Consider the following 15,491-nt stretch of genomic DNA (forward strand, 5'->3'; position numbering starts at 1 on the left):
ATTGACCCTGTTTTGTATATGTGGGGAGGGGGGGAGGGGGGCGGGCCGATGCTGTTTCTTGCACACAGCGCTAAAATGTCTAGTTACGGCACTGAGTGATACTATCCTCATAATAGGCCAATACTGTGAGTGTGGCCATTGGTTAAGAGAATGTAGGAATTAAATGTTAGTTAGGAGTTGCAGCTGAATAGATAGTGAATTTTTCTTGCTATATAATAAAGTATCATGAACAACAACCACCAGCATGTCAGCTTAGTACAACTCCATTATTGGATATACAGTATATGCTGTCCTTTCTTGTTATTCTAATGTATGCAGCAGAGAAGTATTGAAGTACTGCAAGATCCCTAAAAGAGCACAATAAAAACAAACATATTTAAATAGTTCAAAAAGAAAAACAGCGACACCACCACCACCACACAACCTAAGCCAATAGCCAGGAGCGCCAGGATTTCAGGGACACCTAAACCACTGTTAAATGAGAGATACACCTAACGTCCTCACTGGCAGACAATGGGGAAGGAGGGGGTGTGTATAATAATAAAGGGGATCTGTTTTATAATGTAAATTAAATTGAGCACATCCAGCATGCTTCAGACCTGTAGTGAAGCTGCCAACGGCTTGCCTCTCCCATATCAGTGATTGCCTGTGAGTGTCGCACTGGGCTGTGATGTCACTGGCGCAGAGGATGTGCAGCCGATAGAAGAACTGATGTTCTTCTCCTCTGCCCGATCCCCGCTTCGCCCGCATTCAGAGGTCCAGCACCTGATGAAGGTGGCACTTTCTGAAGGTGTATGTGTACCACTAGAGTGCACATTACCATTCCACCGGCCGTGGTAGAAAGGAGAGATGTTGGTCCACATGCCCAACTATGTCAAACGCTAAAGAGAGTAATTAGAATAGAAAATATTTGTCATGTACATTTGATATTATCTTTAAGTAATATAATATCTTGAATAAACACCAGGGCCGTAACTAGGTGTGTGCGGATGGGGCACCGCACATAGCGCTGCAGGGTAGGGGTGCTGTTGGTGGGAATTGTCAATTATCTGTTTCAATTACTTTCACTTGCAGCATCCTCCCTTTTTGAATCCCAGCATCTCCTGACCGCCCGTCTCCTACTCTGACCCCTTCTGTCGCTATCACCTATACAATATTCATGAACTCGACTTGAGAATTCTTTGTTATTCAGTCACACTCTCCTACATTTCAAGATGCTGACATACGGGGATTTGAACCCATTGCCTGTGGGATTACTGTAAGACACTCTATTCATTGAGCTATCTGCCCTTACATAGAAAGGTAGATAATTCTAAGCTAGAGAGTTCTAACTATTTGAAGCTTAACTTGTACTTCGTAAAAAATTATCAGCATTGTTGCTGAGCAGATCTGTGTAGTGTGTGGCTGTAAGAGATTGGATGTGTGGCTTCACACTACATAGAAGCCTCATGCGCACAGTAGTTGGGAGCATTATGTAAAAAGGGATTTCTCACAATATCAAACACAGGACAATAATGGAGAATGGGTGAAAAGATCTGTATATGAAATCCATAATTAAGATACATACAGCAAAACTGTAATTTTACTGAATATTAGAGAACTGAATTATGTAGACACCTATTTTTTTTATAAACTTGGATTTACATTGTTCTTTAAAATATGGATTTTTTTTATTAAGAATTGTTAAAAACAAAAGTATTTCTTCTTGATAACAAAAAAATCCTGCAGCACTTTCAGTCCAAGTTGATCGCTCGCTAGCTACTTTTTGCAGCGCTGCGATCAGATAGTCGCCGCCTATGGGGTGAGTGTATTTTCGCTTTGCAAGTGTGTGAACGCTTGTGCAGAAGAGCGGTACAAAAAAGTTTTGTGCAGTTTCTGAGTAGGTTTGAACTTACTCAGCCGCTGCGCTCACTTCAGCCTGTTCGTGTCCGGAATTGACGTCAGACACCCGCCCTGCAAACGCTTGGACACGCCTGCGTTTTTCCAAACACTCCCAGAAAACGGTCAGTTGACACCCATGAACGTCCTCTTCCTGTCAATCTCCTTGCGATCGGCTGTGTGAATGGATTCTTCGTTAAATCCATCGCTCAGCAATGATCCGCTTTGTACCTGTACAACGCGCCTGCGCATTGCGGTGCATACGCAGTTTTGCCGAGTTTTTACCTGATCGCACCGCAGCAAAAAAAAACTAGCGTGCGATCAGGTCGGAATGACCCCCTCTATCATTTTACTAAAGGAACTGGCCAGTTCAGTCTCATTACAGTATACTGCAATGCTAAACGTGCCTCATGCTGCTTTACATCCATGTAGAGAACTGTAATATCTGTAGATCCAGGGCGGCAGAATCTGTTTAACATCTGGCTTATAAATCCGGCACCTTCTCTTTGTTTTATAGTTCTTCGCTTCTGTCTTCAATTTGGAGAAAGAAAAGGTCAGTAAAACTACTATTATACTAATGGGGTGTAACTGATCTCTACCAAAGACCCCCTCCCAACAATCCTGGCTAGCGGCTGGCACGTCTGATCGGCCCATGATGACTTTGGCTTAGGCATGTGGTCACTAGGCAAACACAAGGTTATATCTTTAGAATTTGCTCCTCTACTTAGGTGGTTGAATGGCCCATTAATGTTGTTACTTGGCTGATGCTATGACCACACTACATGGCTGCTGTCCTGTATTACATACTTACATTCGCAGTGCTTCCCATCTTCTTTCAGCTGATAATTGTTTCTGCAGCGACACTGGTAGTGAGCCACCGTAATCTGTACGCAGTCGTGCTCACAGCCGCCGTTTCCGGTGGAGCAGGAGTACAGGGCTAAGCAGAAAATACAAACATCAAATACAGTAAACACAAAATAATTGAAACGGAAATAAAATAGCAGAACTATAGGCAGCAGAGTTATTTACAGTTCTGCAGGATTTCATATACACCACACTTTGTGCATTCTATTTTCAGCATTTTGAGCATACCTGCCGCATTATAACACTTGTCCTTAGGTGAGCTTCACTGATCATAATATATGTGTGTAAATCACAAAAATATACTCCGCTTATATAGAGGACATGTTCATTAACATATAGAATATTTGGAGTTTAGGAGTATTTTCAGCTTAAGCAAAGCTAGCTCAGTGGCGCACACAGGAGGGGTTTCCTGGGTGGTGCCACTTAATCCAGCATCAAGGCGTACCAAAGAGTAACTTTGTAATAGTGGTAATAGAAAATGGCTGTTGGATATTCATCCAACAGCCAGGATATTTTCTATTGCCACTATTACCAGTCACTCCACAATAGGTTGCTCTTACTGGGGTCTCATCCACTGTTGAACACCCACTGGTTTCATATTTTTCCTTACAGCGTTAAAGGGAAAAAATAAATCACAATCACTCAGTCTACCGTTCTAGTGACTGATATTCACTACAAGGAGCATCTCAGGGATCACCCTAAAATACAGATAGCAACCTAATGACCACCGAACAATACAAAGAGCTTCTCAGTGATCGCCATATAGTACACAGGGAGCATCATAGTGAGCACAGTTACAGAGGGTTGTGCAAGTGGGAGACAGCATGAGATATGTTGCAGAAAGTGAGCATGTTATCTCATGTGGCAGTTTACTTATAATTTATATAATACTACGGTTATGGTATAATAGGTTGACAGTCAAAAGGTAGACAGTGTCTATATTGACACCAAATGGCTGACATGGTCAAAATGTTGACACGGAAATGGTCGACATATGAAAAGGTTGAAATGCGTTTTTCATGTTTTTTGGTGTAAAATGTTCCCTTCCAGCACGTGAAACCCCAATTCGTGTTCCACTTTGCTCACCATGCTTCGGGCAAGGTGCCTCACTCTACTACTGCGGCGCTCGGCACAGGTTACTATTCCCAGACGGTAAAGTATGAAAAAGTTTAAATAAATGTAAAAAAACTCACGTCGGCCATACTGTATGCTGTATAGACTATTGTCACGTCAACATTTTGATCATGTCGACCATGTGCACGCTGACCATTTAGTATCTACCTATTGACTGCAGACCTTTCATCTGGATACCCTATACTACCATCTTGTATATTACCAACATGGGCAAAAATAAAAAACCGAAATGGGTAACGCAGAGTGCCTAGTACTAATTAAATTTGATCATTAGGAGGCATTATTTACTGTTGTCTGACAAAATGTATTATTATTATCATCATCATCATCAACATTTATAGGGTGCCAAAAAGTGTGCACAGCACAAGAATTACAATAGGAAAATAATGCAAAACAAATCTAAATGTAAAAAGGGATTAAACAGACATAACAGGGACAAAAAAAAATAAAAAATAAGAAAACTGATTTAAAAAAATAAGAATTTACTTACCGATAATTCTATTTCTCGTAGTCCGTAGTGGATGCTGGGAACTCCGTAAGGACCATGGGGAATAGCGGCTCCGCAGGAGACTGGGCACAAAAGTAAAGTTTTAGGACTACCTGGTGTGCACTGGCTCCTCCCCCTATGACCCTCCTCCAAGCCTCAGTTAGGATACTGTGCCCGGACGAGCGTACACAATAAGGAAGGATTTATGAATCCCGGGTAAGACTCATACCAGCCACACCAATCACACTGTACAACCTGTGATCTGAACCCAGTTAACAGCATGATAACAGAGGAGCCTCTGGATAGATGGCTCACAACAACAATAACCCGATTTAGTTAACAATAACTATGTACAAGTATTGCAGACAATCCGCACTTGGGATGGGCGCCCAGCATCCACTACGGACTACGAGAAATAGAATTATCGGTAAGTAAATTCTTATTTTCTCTGACGTCCTAGTGGATGCTGGGAACTCCGTAAGGACCATGGGGATTATACCAAAGCTCCCAAACGGGCGGGAGAGTGCGGATGACTCTGCAGCACCGAATGAGAGAACTCCAGGTCCTCCTCAGCCAGGGCATCAAATTTGTAGAATTTAGCAAACGTGTTTGCCCCTGACCAAATAGCTGCTCGGCAAAGTTGTAAAGCCGAGACCCCTCGGGCAGCCGCCCAAGATGAGCCCACCTTCCTTGTGGAATGGGCTTTTACAGATTTTGGCTGTGGCAGGCCTGCCACAGAATGTGCAAGCTGAATTGTATTACAAATTCAACGAGCAATAGTCTGCTTAGAAGCAGGAGCACCCAGCTTGTTGGGTGCATACAGGATAAACAGCGAGTCAGATTTTCTGACTCCAGCCGTCCTGGAAACATATATTTTCAGGGCCCTGACTATGTCCAACAACTTGGAGTCCTCCAAGTCACTAGTAGCCGCAGGAACCACAATAGGTTGGTCCAGATGAAACGCTGAAACCACCTTAGGGAGAAAATGAGGACGAGTCCTCAATTCCGCCCTGTCTGAATGGAAGATCAGATAAGGGCTTTTACAGGATAAAGCCGCCAATTCTGACACGCGCCTGGCCGAGGCCAGGGCCAACAGCATGACCACTTTCCATGTGAGATATTTTAACTCCACAGATTCAAGTGGTTCAAACCATTGTGACTTTAGGAACCCCAAAACTACATTGAGATCCCAAGGTGCCACTGGAGGCACAAAAGGAGGCTGTATATGCAGTACCCCTTTTACAAACGTCTGAACTTCAGGAACTGAAGCTAGTTCTTTCTGGAAGAAAATTGACAGGGCCGAAATTTGAACCTTAATGGACCCCAATTTTAGGCCCATAGACACTCCTGTTTGCAGGAAATGCAGGAATCGACCTAGTTGAAATTCCTCCATCGGGGCCTTACTGGCCTCGCACCACGCAACATATTTTCGCCTAATGCGGTGATAATGCTTTGCGGTTACATCCTTCCTGGCTTTGATCAGGGTAGGGATGACTTCATCCGGAATGCCTTTTTCCTTCAGGATCCGGCGTTCAACCGCCCTGCCGTCAAACGCAGCCGCGGTAAGTCTTGGAATAGATAGGGTCCCTGATGGAGCAGGTCCCTTCTTAGAGGTAGAGGCCACGGGTCCTCCGTGAGCATCTCTTGAAGTTCCGGGTACCAAGTCCTTCTTGGCCAATCCGGAGCCACGAGTATAGTTCTTACTCCCCTCCGTCTTATAATTCTCAATACTTTTGGTAAGAGAGGAAGAGGAGGGAACACATACACTGACTGGTACACCCACGGTGTTACCAGAGCGTCCACAGCTATTGCCTGAGGGTCCCTTGAATACCTGTCCAATTTTTTGTTTAGGCGGGACGCCATCATGTCCACCTTTGGTTTTTCCCAACGGTTTACAATCATGTGGAAGACTTCTGCTGAGGAAGTCTGTTTCCCAGTTGTCCACTCCCGGAATGAACACTGCTGACAATGCTATCACATGATTTTCCGCCCAGCGAAAAATCCTTGCAGCTTCTGCCATTGCCCTCCTGCTTCTTGTGCCGCCCTGTCCGTCCACGTGGGCGACTGCCGTGATGTTGTCCGACTGGATCAGCACCGGCTGACCTTGAAGCAGAGGTCTTGCTTGGCTTAGGGCATTGTAAATGGCCCTTAGCTCCAAGATATTTATGTGAAGTGATGTCTCCAGGCTTGACCACAAGCCCTGGAAATTTCTTCCCTGTGTGACTGCTCCCTAGCCTCGCAGGCTGGCATCCGTGGTCACCAGGACCCAGTCCTGAATGCCGAATCTGCGCCCTCTAGAAGATGAGCACTCTGCAACCACCACAGGAGAGACACCCTTGTCTTTGGTGACAGGGTTATCCGCTGATGCATCTGAAGATGCGATCCGGACCACTTTTCCAGCAGGTCCCACTGGAAAGTTCTTGCGTGGAATCTGCCGAATGGAATTGCTTCGTAGGAAGCCACCATTTTTCCCAGGACCCTTGTGCACTGCTGCACTGACACTTGGCCTGGTTTTAGGAGGTTTCTGACTAGTTCGGATAACTCCCTGGCTTTCTCCTCCTGGAGAAACACCTTTTTCTGGACTGTGTCCAGGATCATCCTTAGGAATAGAAGACGTGTCGTCGGGATCAGCTGCGATTTTGGAATATTAAGAATCCAACCGTGCTGCCGCTGTCCGGAGACACCATATAATCCCCTTCTTCCAGGTTTGCCATCACCGCTCTGAGTGACTCCATCTTGAATTTGAACCTTTGTATGTAAGTGTTCAAGGATTTCAGATTTAAATTAGGTCTCACCGAGCCGTCCGGCTTCGGTACCACAAACAGCGTGGAATAATACCCCTTTCCCTGTTGTAGGAGGGGTACCTTGATTATCACCTGCTGGGAATACAGCTTGTGAATGGCTTCCCATACCGCCTCCCTGTCGGAGGGAGACGTCGGTAAAGCAGACTTTAGGAAAACGGCGAAGGGGAGACGTCTCGAATTCCAATTTGTACCCCTGAGATACCACCTGAAGGATCCAGGGGTCCACCTGTGAGTGAGCCCACTGCACGCTGAAATTTTTGAGACGGGCCCCCACCGTGCCTGAGTCCGCATGTAAAGCCCCAGCGTCATGCTGAGGACTTGGCAGAAAACGGGAGAGGGCTTCTGTTCCTGGGAACTGGCTGTTTGCTGCAGCCTTTTTCCTCTCCCTCTGCCACGGGGCAGAAATGAGGAGCCTTTTGCCCGCTTGCCCTTATGGGGCCCAAAGGACTGCGCCTGATAATACGGCGTCTTCTTATGTGGAGAGGCTACCTGGGGTAAAAATGTGGATTTCCCAGCCGTTGCCGTGGCCACCAGGTCTGTTAGACCTACCCCAAATAACTCCTCCCTTTTATAAGGCGATACTTCCATATGCCTTTTGGAATCAGCATCACCTGACCACTGTCTTGTCCATAACCCTCTTCTGGCAGAAATGAACAGCGCACTTACTCTTGATGCCAGTCGGCAAATATCCCTCTGTGCATCACGCATATATAGAAATGCATCTTTTAAATGCTCTATAGTCAGTAATATACTGTCCCTATCTAGGGTATCAATATTGTCAGTCAGGGAATCCGACCAAGCCACCCCAGCACTGCACATCCAGGCTGAGGCGATTGCTGGTCGCAGTATCACACCCGTGTGAGTGTATATACATTTTAGGATATTTTACTGCTTTCTGTCAGCAGGTTCCTTAAGGGCGGCCGTATCCGGGGACGGTAGTGCCACCTGTTTAGACAAGCGTGTGAGCGCTTTATTCACCCTAGGGGGTGTTTCCCAACGTGCCCTATCCTCTGGCGGGAAGGGGTATGATGCTAATAACTTTTTAGGAATTAACAGTTTTTATCGGGGGAAACCTACGCATCATCACACACTTCATTTAATTCCTCAGATGCAGGAAAAACTACAGGCAGTTTTTTCTCACCCAACATAATACCCTTTTTAGTGGTACTGGTATTATCAGAAATGTGTAAAAACATTTTCCATAGCCTCAATCATGTAACGTGTGGCCCTACTGGAAGTCACATTCGTCTCTTAATCGTCGACACTGGAGTCAGTATCCGTGTCGGCGTCTGTATCTGCCATCTGCGGTAACGGGCGTTTTAGAGCCCCTGATGGCTTTTGAGACACCTGGACAGGCACAGGCTGAGTCGCCGGCTGTCTCATGTCATCAATCTTTTGTAAAGAGCTGACACTGTCACATAATTCCTTCCATAAGCTCATCCACTCAGGTGTCGACTCCCTAGGGGGTGACATCTCTGTTACAGGCAATTGCTCCGCCTCCACCTCATTTTCCTCCTCATACATGTCGACACAACGTACCGACACACAGCACACACACAGGGAATGCTCTGATAGAGGACAGGACCCCACTAGCCCTTTGGGGAGACAGAGGGAGAGTATGCCAGCACACACCAGAGCGCTATATATATATACAGGGATAACCTTATTTCTCTGACGTCCTAGTGGATGCTGGGAACTCCGAAAGGACCATGGGGAATAGCGGCTCCGCAGGAGACTGGGCACAAAAGTAAAAGCTTTAGGACTAGCTGGTGTGCACTGGCTCCTCCCCCTATGACCCTCCTCCAAGCCTCAGTTAGATTTTTGTGCCCAAACGAGAAGGGTGCAATCTAGGTGGCTCTCCTGAGCTGCTTAGAGTAAATGTTTAAATTAGGTTTTTTTATTTTCAGTGAGTCCTGCTGGCAACAGGCTCACTGCATCGAGGGACTAAGGGGAGAAGAAGCGAACTCACCTGCGTGCAGAGTGGATTGGGCTTCTTAGGCTACTGGACATTAGCTCCAGAGGGACGATCACAGGCCTAGCCATGGATGGGTCCCAGAGCCGCGCCGCCGTCCCCCTTACAGAGCCAGAAGAGCAGAAGAGGTACGGAAAATCGGCGGCAGAAGACGTCAGTCTTCAACAAGGTAGCGCACAGCACTGCAGCTGTGCGCCATTGCTCTCAGCACACTTCACACTCCGGTCACTGAGGGTGCAGGGCGCTGGGGGGGGGCGCCCTGAGACGCAATAAAAACACCTTGGATGGCAAAAAATGCATCACATATAGCTCCTGGGCTATATGGATGCATTTAACCCCTGCCAGAATACATAGAAAAACGGGAGATAAGGCCGCCGATAAGGGGCGGAGCCTATCTCCTCAGCACACTGGCGCCATTTTCCCTCACAGCTCCGTTGGAGGGAAGCTCCCTGGCTCTCCCCTGCAGTCACTACACTACAGAAAGGGTTAAAAAAGAGAGGGGGGCACTAATTAGGCGCAGTATAAACAATACAGCAGCTATAAGGGGAAAAACACTTATATAAGGTTATCCCTATATATATATATATAGCGCTCTGGTGTGTGCTGGCAAACTCTCCCTCTGTCTCCCCAAAGGGCTAGTGGGGTCCTGTCCTCTATCAGAGCATTCCCTGTGTGTGTGCTGTGTGTCGGTACGTTTGTGTCGACATGTATGAGGAGAAAAATGATGTGGAGACGGAGCAGATTGCCTGTAATAGTGATGTCACCCCCTAGGGGGTCGACACCTGAGTGGATGAACTGTTGGAAGGAATTACGTGACAGTGTCAGCTCTGTATAAAAGACAGTGGTTGACATGAGACAGCCGGCTACTCAGCTTGTGCCTGTCCAGACGTCTCATAGGCCGTCAGGGGCTCTAAAGCGCCCGTTACCTCAGATGGCAGATATAGACGCCGACACGGATACTGACTCCAGTGTCGACGGTGAAGAGACAAATGTGACTTCCAGTAGGGCCACACGTTACATGATGGAGGCAATGAAATTTTTTTTACACATTTCTGATAATACGAGTACCACCAAAAAGGGGTATTATGTTCGGTGAGGAAAAACTACCTGTAGTTTTCCTGAATCTGAGAAATTAAATGAGGTGTGTGATGATGCGTGGGTTTCCCCCGATAAGAACTGATAATTTCTAAAATGTTATTGGCATTATATCCTTTCCCGCCAGAGGTTAGGGTGCGTTGGGAAACACCCCCTAGGGTGGATAAAGCGCTCACACGCTTGTAAGGGCTCTACCCTCTCCTGAGATGGCCGCCCTTAAGGATCCTGCTGATAGAAAGCAGGAGGGTATCCTAAAATGTATTTACACACATACTGGTGTTATACTGCGACCAGCAATCGCCTCAGCCTGGATGTGCAGTGCTGGGTTGGCGTGGTCGGATTCCCTGACTGAAAATATTGATACCCTAGATAGGGACAGTATATTTTTGCCTATAGAGCAGTTAAAAGATGCATTTCTATATATGCGTGATGCACAGCGGAATATTTGCCGACTGGCATCAAGTCTAAGTGCGTTGTCCATTTCTACCAGTAGAGGGTTATGGACACGACAGTGGTCAGGTGATGCGGATTTCAAACGGCATTTGGAAGTATTGCCTTATTAAGGGGAGGAGTTATTTGGGGTCGGTCTTTCAGACCTGGTGGCCACGGCAACAGCTGGGAAATCCACGTTTGTACCCCAGGTCGCCTCTCAACATGAGAAGACGCCGTATTATCAGGCGCAGTCTTTTCGTGGACAAGCGGGCAAAAGGTTCCTCATTTCTGCCCCGTGACAGAGGGAGAGGAAAAAGGCTGCAGAAATCAGCCAGTTCCCAGGAACAGAAACCCTCTCCCGCCTCTGCCAAGCCCTCAGTATGACGCTGGGGCTTTACAAGCAGAATCAGGCACGGTGGGGGGCCCGTCTCAATGAATTTCAGCGCGCAGTGGGCTTACTCGCAAGTAGACCCCTGGATCCGTCAGGTGATATCTCAGGGGTACAAATTGGAATTCGAGACGTCTCCCCCTCGCCGTTTCCTAAAGTCGGCTTTACCGATGTCTCCTTCTGACAGGGAGACAGTTTTGGAAGCCATTCACAAGCTGTATTCCCAGCAGGTGATAATCAAGGTACCCCTCCTGCAACAGGGAACGGGGTATTATTCCACACTGTTGTGGTACCGAAGCCGGATGGCTCGGTGAGACCGATTCTAAATCTAAAATCTTTGAACACTTACATACAGAGGTTCAAATTCAAGATTGAGTCACTCAGAGCAGTGATTGCGAACCTGGAAGAAGGGGACTACATGATGTCTCGGGACATCAAGGATGCTTACCTTCATGTCCCAATTTACCCTTCTCACCAAGGGTACCTCAGGTTTATGGTACAGAACTGTCACTATCAGTTCAGACGCTGCCGTATGGATGGTCCGCGGCACCCCGGGTCTTTACCAAGGTAATGGCCGAAATGATGATATTCCTTCGAAGGAAGGGAATTTTAGTTATCCTTTACTTGGACGATTCCCTGATAAGGGTAAGATCCAGGGAACAGTTGGAGGTCGGTGTAGCACTATCTCAGGTAGTGTTGCGGCAACACGATTGGATTCTCAATATTCCAAAATCGCAGCTGGTTCCGACGACTCGTCTTCTGTTCCTAGGGATGATCCTGGACACAGTCCAGAAAAAGGTGTTTCTCCGGGAGGAGAAAGCCAGGGAGTTATCCGAGCTAGTCAGGAACCTCCTAAAACCGAGCCAAGTCTCAGTGCATCAATGCACAAGGGTTCTGGGTAAAATGGTGGCTTCCTACGAAGCAATCCCATTCGGCAGATTCCACGCAAGAACTTTCCAGTGGGACCTGCTGGACAAATGGTCCGGGTCGCATCTTCAGATGCATCAGCGGATAACCCTGTCACCAAGAACAAGGGTGTCCCTCCTGTGTTGGTTGCAGAGTGCTCATCTTCTAGAGGGCCGCAGATTCGGCATTCAGGACTGGGTCCTGGTGACCACGGATGCCAGCCTGCGAGGCTGGGGAGCAGTCACACAGGGAATGAATTTCCAGGGCTTATGGTCAAGCCTGGAGACATCACTTCACATAAATATCCTGAAGCTAAGGGCCATTTACAATGCTCTAAGCTTAGCAAGACCTCTGCTTCAAGGTCAGCCGGTGTTGATCCAGTCGGACAACATCACGGCAGTCACCCACGTAAACAGACAGGGTGGCACAAGAAGCAGGAGGGCAATGGCAGAAGCTGCAAGGATTCTTCGCTGGGCGGAAAATCATGTGATAGCACTGTCAGCAATTCCGGGAGTGGACAACTGGGAAGCAGACTTCCTCAGCAGACACGACCTCCACCCGGGAGAGTGGGGATTTCACCCAGAAGTCTTCCACATGATTATAAACTGTTGGGAAAAACTCGACAGGTATTGCGCCAGGTCAAGGGACCTTCAGGCAATAGCTGTAGACGCTCTGGTAACACCGTGGGTGTACCAGTCAGTGTATGTGTTCCCTCATCTGCCTCTCATACCCAAGGTACTGAGATTGATAAGATGGAGAGGAGTAAGCACTATATTCGTGGCTCCGGATTGGCCAAGAAGGACTTGGTAACCGGAACTTCAAGAGATGCTCACGGAGGATCCGTGGCCTCTACCTCTAAGAAGGGACCTGCTCCAGCAAGGACCCTGTCTGTTCCAAGAACCGCGGCTGCGTTTGACGGCATGGCGGTTGAACGCCGGATCCTGAAGGAAAAAAGGCATTCCGGATGAAGTCATCCCTATCCTGATCAAACCCAGGAAGGATGTAACCGCAAAACATTATCACCGCATTTGGCGAAAATATGTTGCGTGGTGCGAGGCCAGTAAGGCCCGACGGAGGAAATTCAACTGGGTCGATTCCTACATTTCCTGCAAACAGGAGTGTCTATGGGCCTGAAATTGGGGTCCATTAAGGTTCAAATTTCGGCCCTGTCAATTTTCTTCCAAAAAGAACTAGCTTCAGTCCCTGAAGTTCAGACGTTGTAAAAGGGGTACTGCATATACAGCCTCCTTTTGTGCCTCCAGTGGCACCTTTGGATCTCAATGTAGTTTTTGGTTTCCAAAAGTCACATTGGTTTGAACCACTTAAATCTGTGGAGTTAAAATATCTCACATGGAAAGTGGTCATGCTGTTGGCCCTGGCCTGGGCCAGGCGCGTGTCAGAATTGGCGGCTTTATCCTGTAAAAGCCCTTATCTGATTTTCCTTTCGGACAGGGCGGAATTGAGGACTCGTCCTCAGTTTCTCCCTAAGGTGGTTTCAGCGTTTCACCTGAACCAACCTATTGTGGTGCCTGCGGCTACTAGGGACTTGGAGGACTCCAAGTTGCTAGACGTTGTCAGGGCCCTGAAAATATATGTTTCCAGGACGGCTGGAGTCAGAAAATCTGACTCGCTGTTTATCCTGTATGCACCCAACAAACTGGGTGCTCCTGCTTCTAAGCAGACTATTGCTCGTTGGATTTGTAGTACAATTCAGCTTGCACATTCTGTGGCAGGCCTGCCACAGCCAAAAATCTGTAAATGCCCACTCCACAAGGAAGATGGGCTCATCTTGGGCGGCTGCCCGAGGGGTCTCGGCTTTACAACTTTGCCGAGCAGCTACTTGGTCGGGGGCAAACACGTTTGCTAAATTCTACAAATTTGATACCCTGGCTGAGGAGGACCTGGAGTTCTCTCATTCGGTGCTGCAGAGTCATCCGCACTCTCCCGCCCGTTTGGGAGCTTTGGTATAATCCCCATGGTCCTGACGGAGTCCCCAGCATCCACTTAGGACGTTAGAGAAATAAGAATTTACTTACCGATAATTCTATTTCTCATAGTCCGTAGTGGATGCTGGGCGCCCATCCCAAGTGCGGATTGTCTGCAATACTTGTACATAGTTACAAAAATCGGGTTATTATTGTTGTGAGCCATCTTTTCAGAGGCTCCTCTGTTATCATGCTGTTAACTGGGTTCAGATCACAGGTTGTACGGTGTGATTGGTGTGGCTGGTATGAGTCTTACCCGGGATTCAAAATCCTTCCTTATTGTGTACGCTCGTCCGGGCACAGTATCCTAACTGAGGCTTGGAGGAGGGTCATAGGGGGAGGAGCCAGTGCACACCAGCTAGTCCTAAAGCTTTTACTTTTGTGCCCAGTCTCCTGCGGAGCCGCTATTCCCCATGGTCCTTTCGGAGTTCCCAGCATCCACTACGGACTATGAGAAATAGAATTATCGGTAAGTAAATTCTTATTATAAGTGTTTTTCCCCTTATAGCTGCTGTATTGTTATACTGCGCCTAATTAGTGCCCCCCTCTCTTTTTTAACCCCTTTCTGTAGTGTAGTAACTGCAGGGGAGAGCCAGGGAGCTTCCCTCCAACGGAGCTGTGAGAGAAAATGGCGCCAGTGTGCTGAGGAGATAGGCTCCGCCCCCTTCTCGGCGGCCTTTTCTCCCGTTTTTCTGTGGAATCTGGCAGGGGTTAAAATTCATCCATATAGCCCTGGGGGCTATATGTGATGTATTTTCGCCAGCCAAGGTGTTTTTATTGCTGCTCAGGGCGCCCCCCCCCCTAGCGCCCTGCACCCTCAGTGACCGAAGTGTGAAGTGTGCTGAGGAGCAATGGCGCACAGCTGCAGTGCTGTGCGCTACCTTGGTGAAGACAGGATGTCTTCTGCCGCCGATTTTCCGGACCTCTTCTTGCTTCTGGCTCTGTAAGGGGGCCGGCGGCGCGGCTCTGGGACCGGACTCCGAGGCTGGGCCTGTGTTCGGTCCCTCTGGAGCTAATGGTGTCCAGTAGCCTAAGAAGCCCAATCCACTCTGCACGCAGGTGAGTTCGCTTCTTCTCCCCTTAGTCTCTCGATGCAGTGAGCCTGTTGCCAGCAGGTCTCACTGAAAATAAAAAACCTAAAACTAAATTTTCACTAAGAAGCTCAGGAGAGCCCCTAGTGTGCACCCTTCTCGGCCGGGCACAAAAATCTAACTGAGGCTTGGAGGAGGGTCATAGGGGGAGGAGCCAGTGCACACCAGGTAGTCCTAAAGCTTTACTTTTGTGCCCAGTCTCCTGCGGAGCCGCTATTCCCCATGGTCCTTACGGAGTTCCCAGCATCCACTAGGACGTCAGAGAAAAAAATTATATATATATATATACACATACATACAATTCTAAGAAGTAATTCCTGATCCCATGGCAGACAGGTGGGATTAAAGTCCTGACTCTGTTCTCAGTGGGGGCAGATAGGAAATCAAGAAAATGCAGAATGAGAACTAAGAAGATGGAGGGACCTGCTCGTGAGAATTTACAGATTAAATGATTG

General features: G+C 47.7%; 1 protein-coding gene across 3 annotated transcripts in view; it reads right to left on the reverse strand.

Annotated features, from left to right (window-relative positions):
* The window catches only part of MEGF6 (multiple EGF like domains 6), a 225,973-nt gene that overhangs the window by 166,166 nt on the left and 44,316 nt on the right, over positions 1-15,491 (reverse strand). For all 3 annotated transcript variants that reach the window (XM_063943353.1, XM_063943351.1, XM_063943352.1), the window contains exon 3: positions 2,690-2,815. In XM_063943353.1, coding sequence (XP_063799423.1) covers positions 2,690-2,815 — 126 coding nt within the window. The remainder of the gene's footprint in view (positions 1-2,689; positions 2,816-15,491) is intronic.

The sequence above is a fragment of the Pseudophryne corroboree genome, chromosome 10, assembly GCF_028390025.1.
Source record: "Pseudophryne corroboree isolate aPseCor3 chromosome 10, aPseCor3.hap2, whole genome shotgun sequence".
Classification (NCBI taxonomy): Eukaryota; Metazoa; Chordata; class Amphibia; order Anura; family Myobatrachidae; genus Pseudophryne; species Pseudophryne corroboree.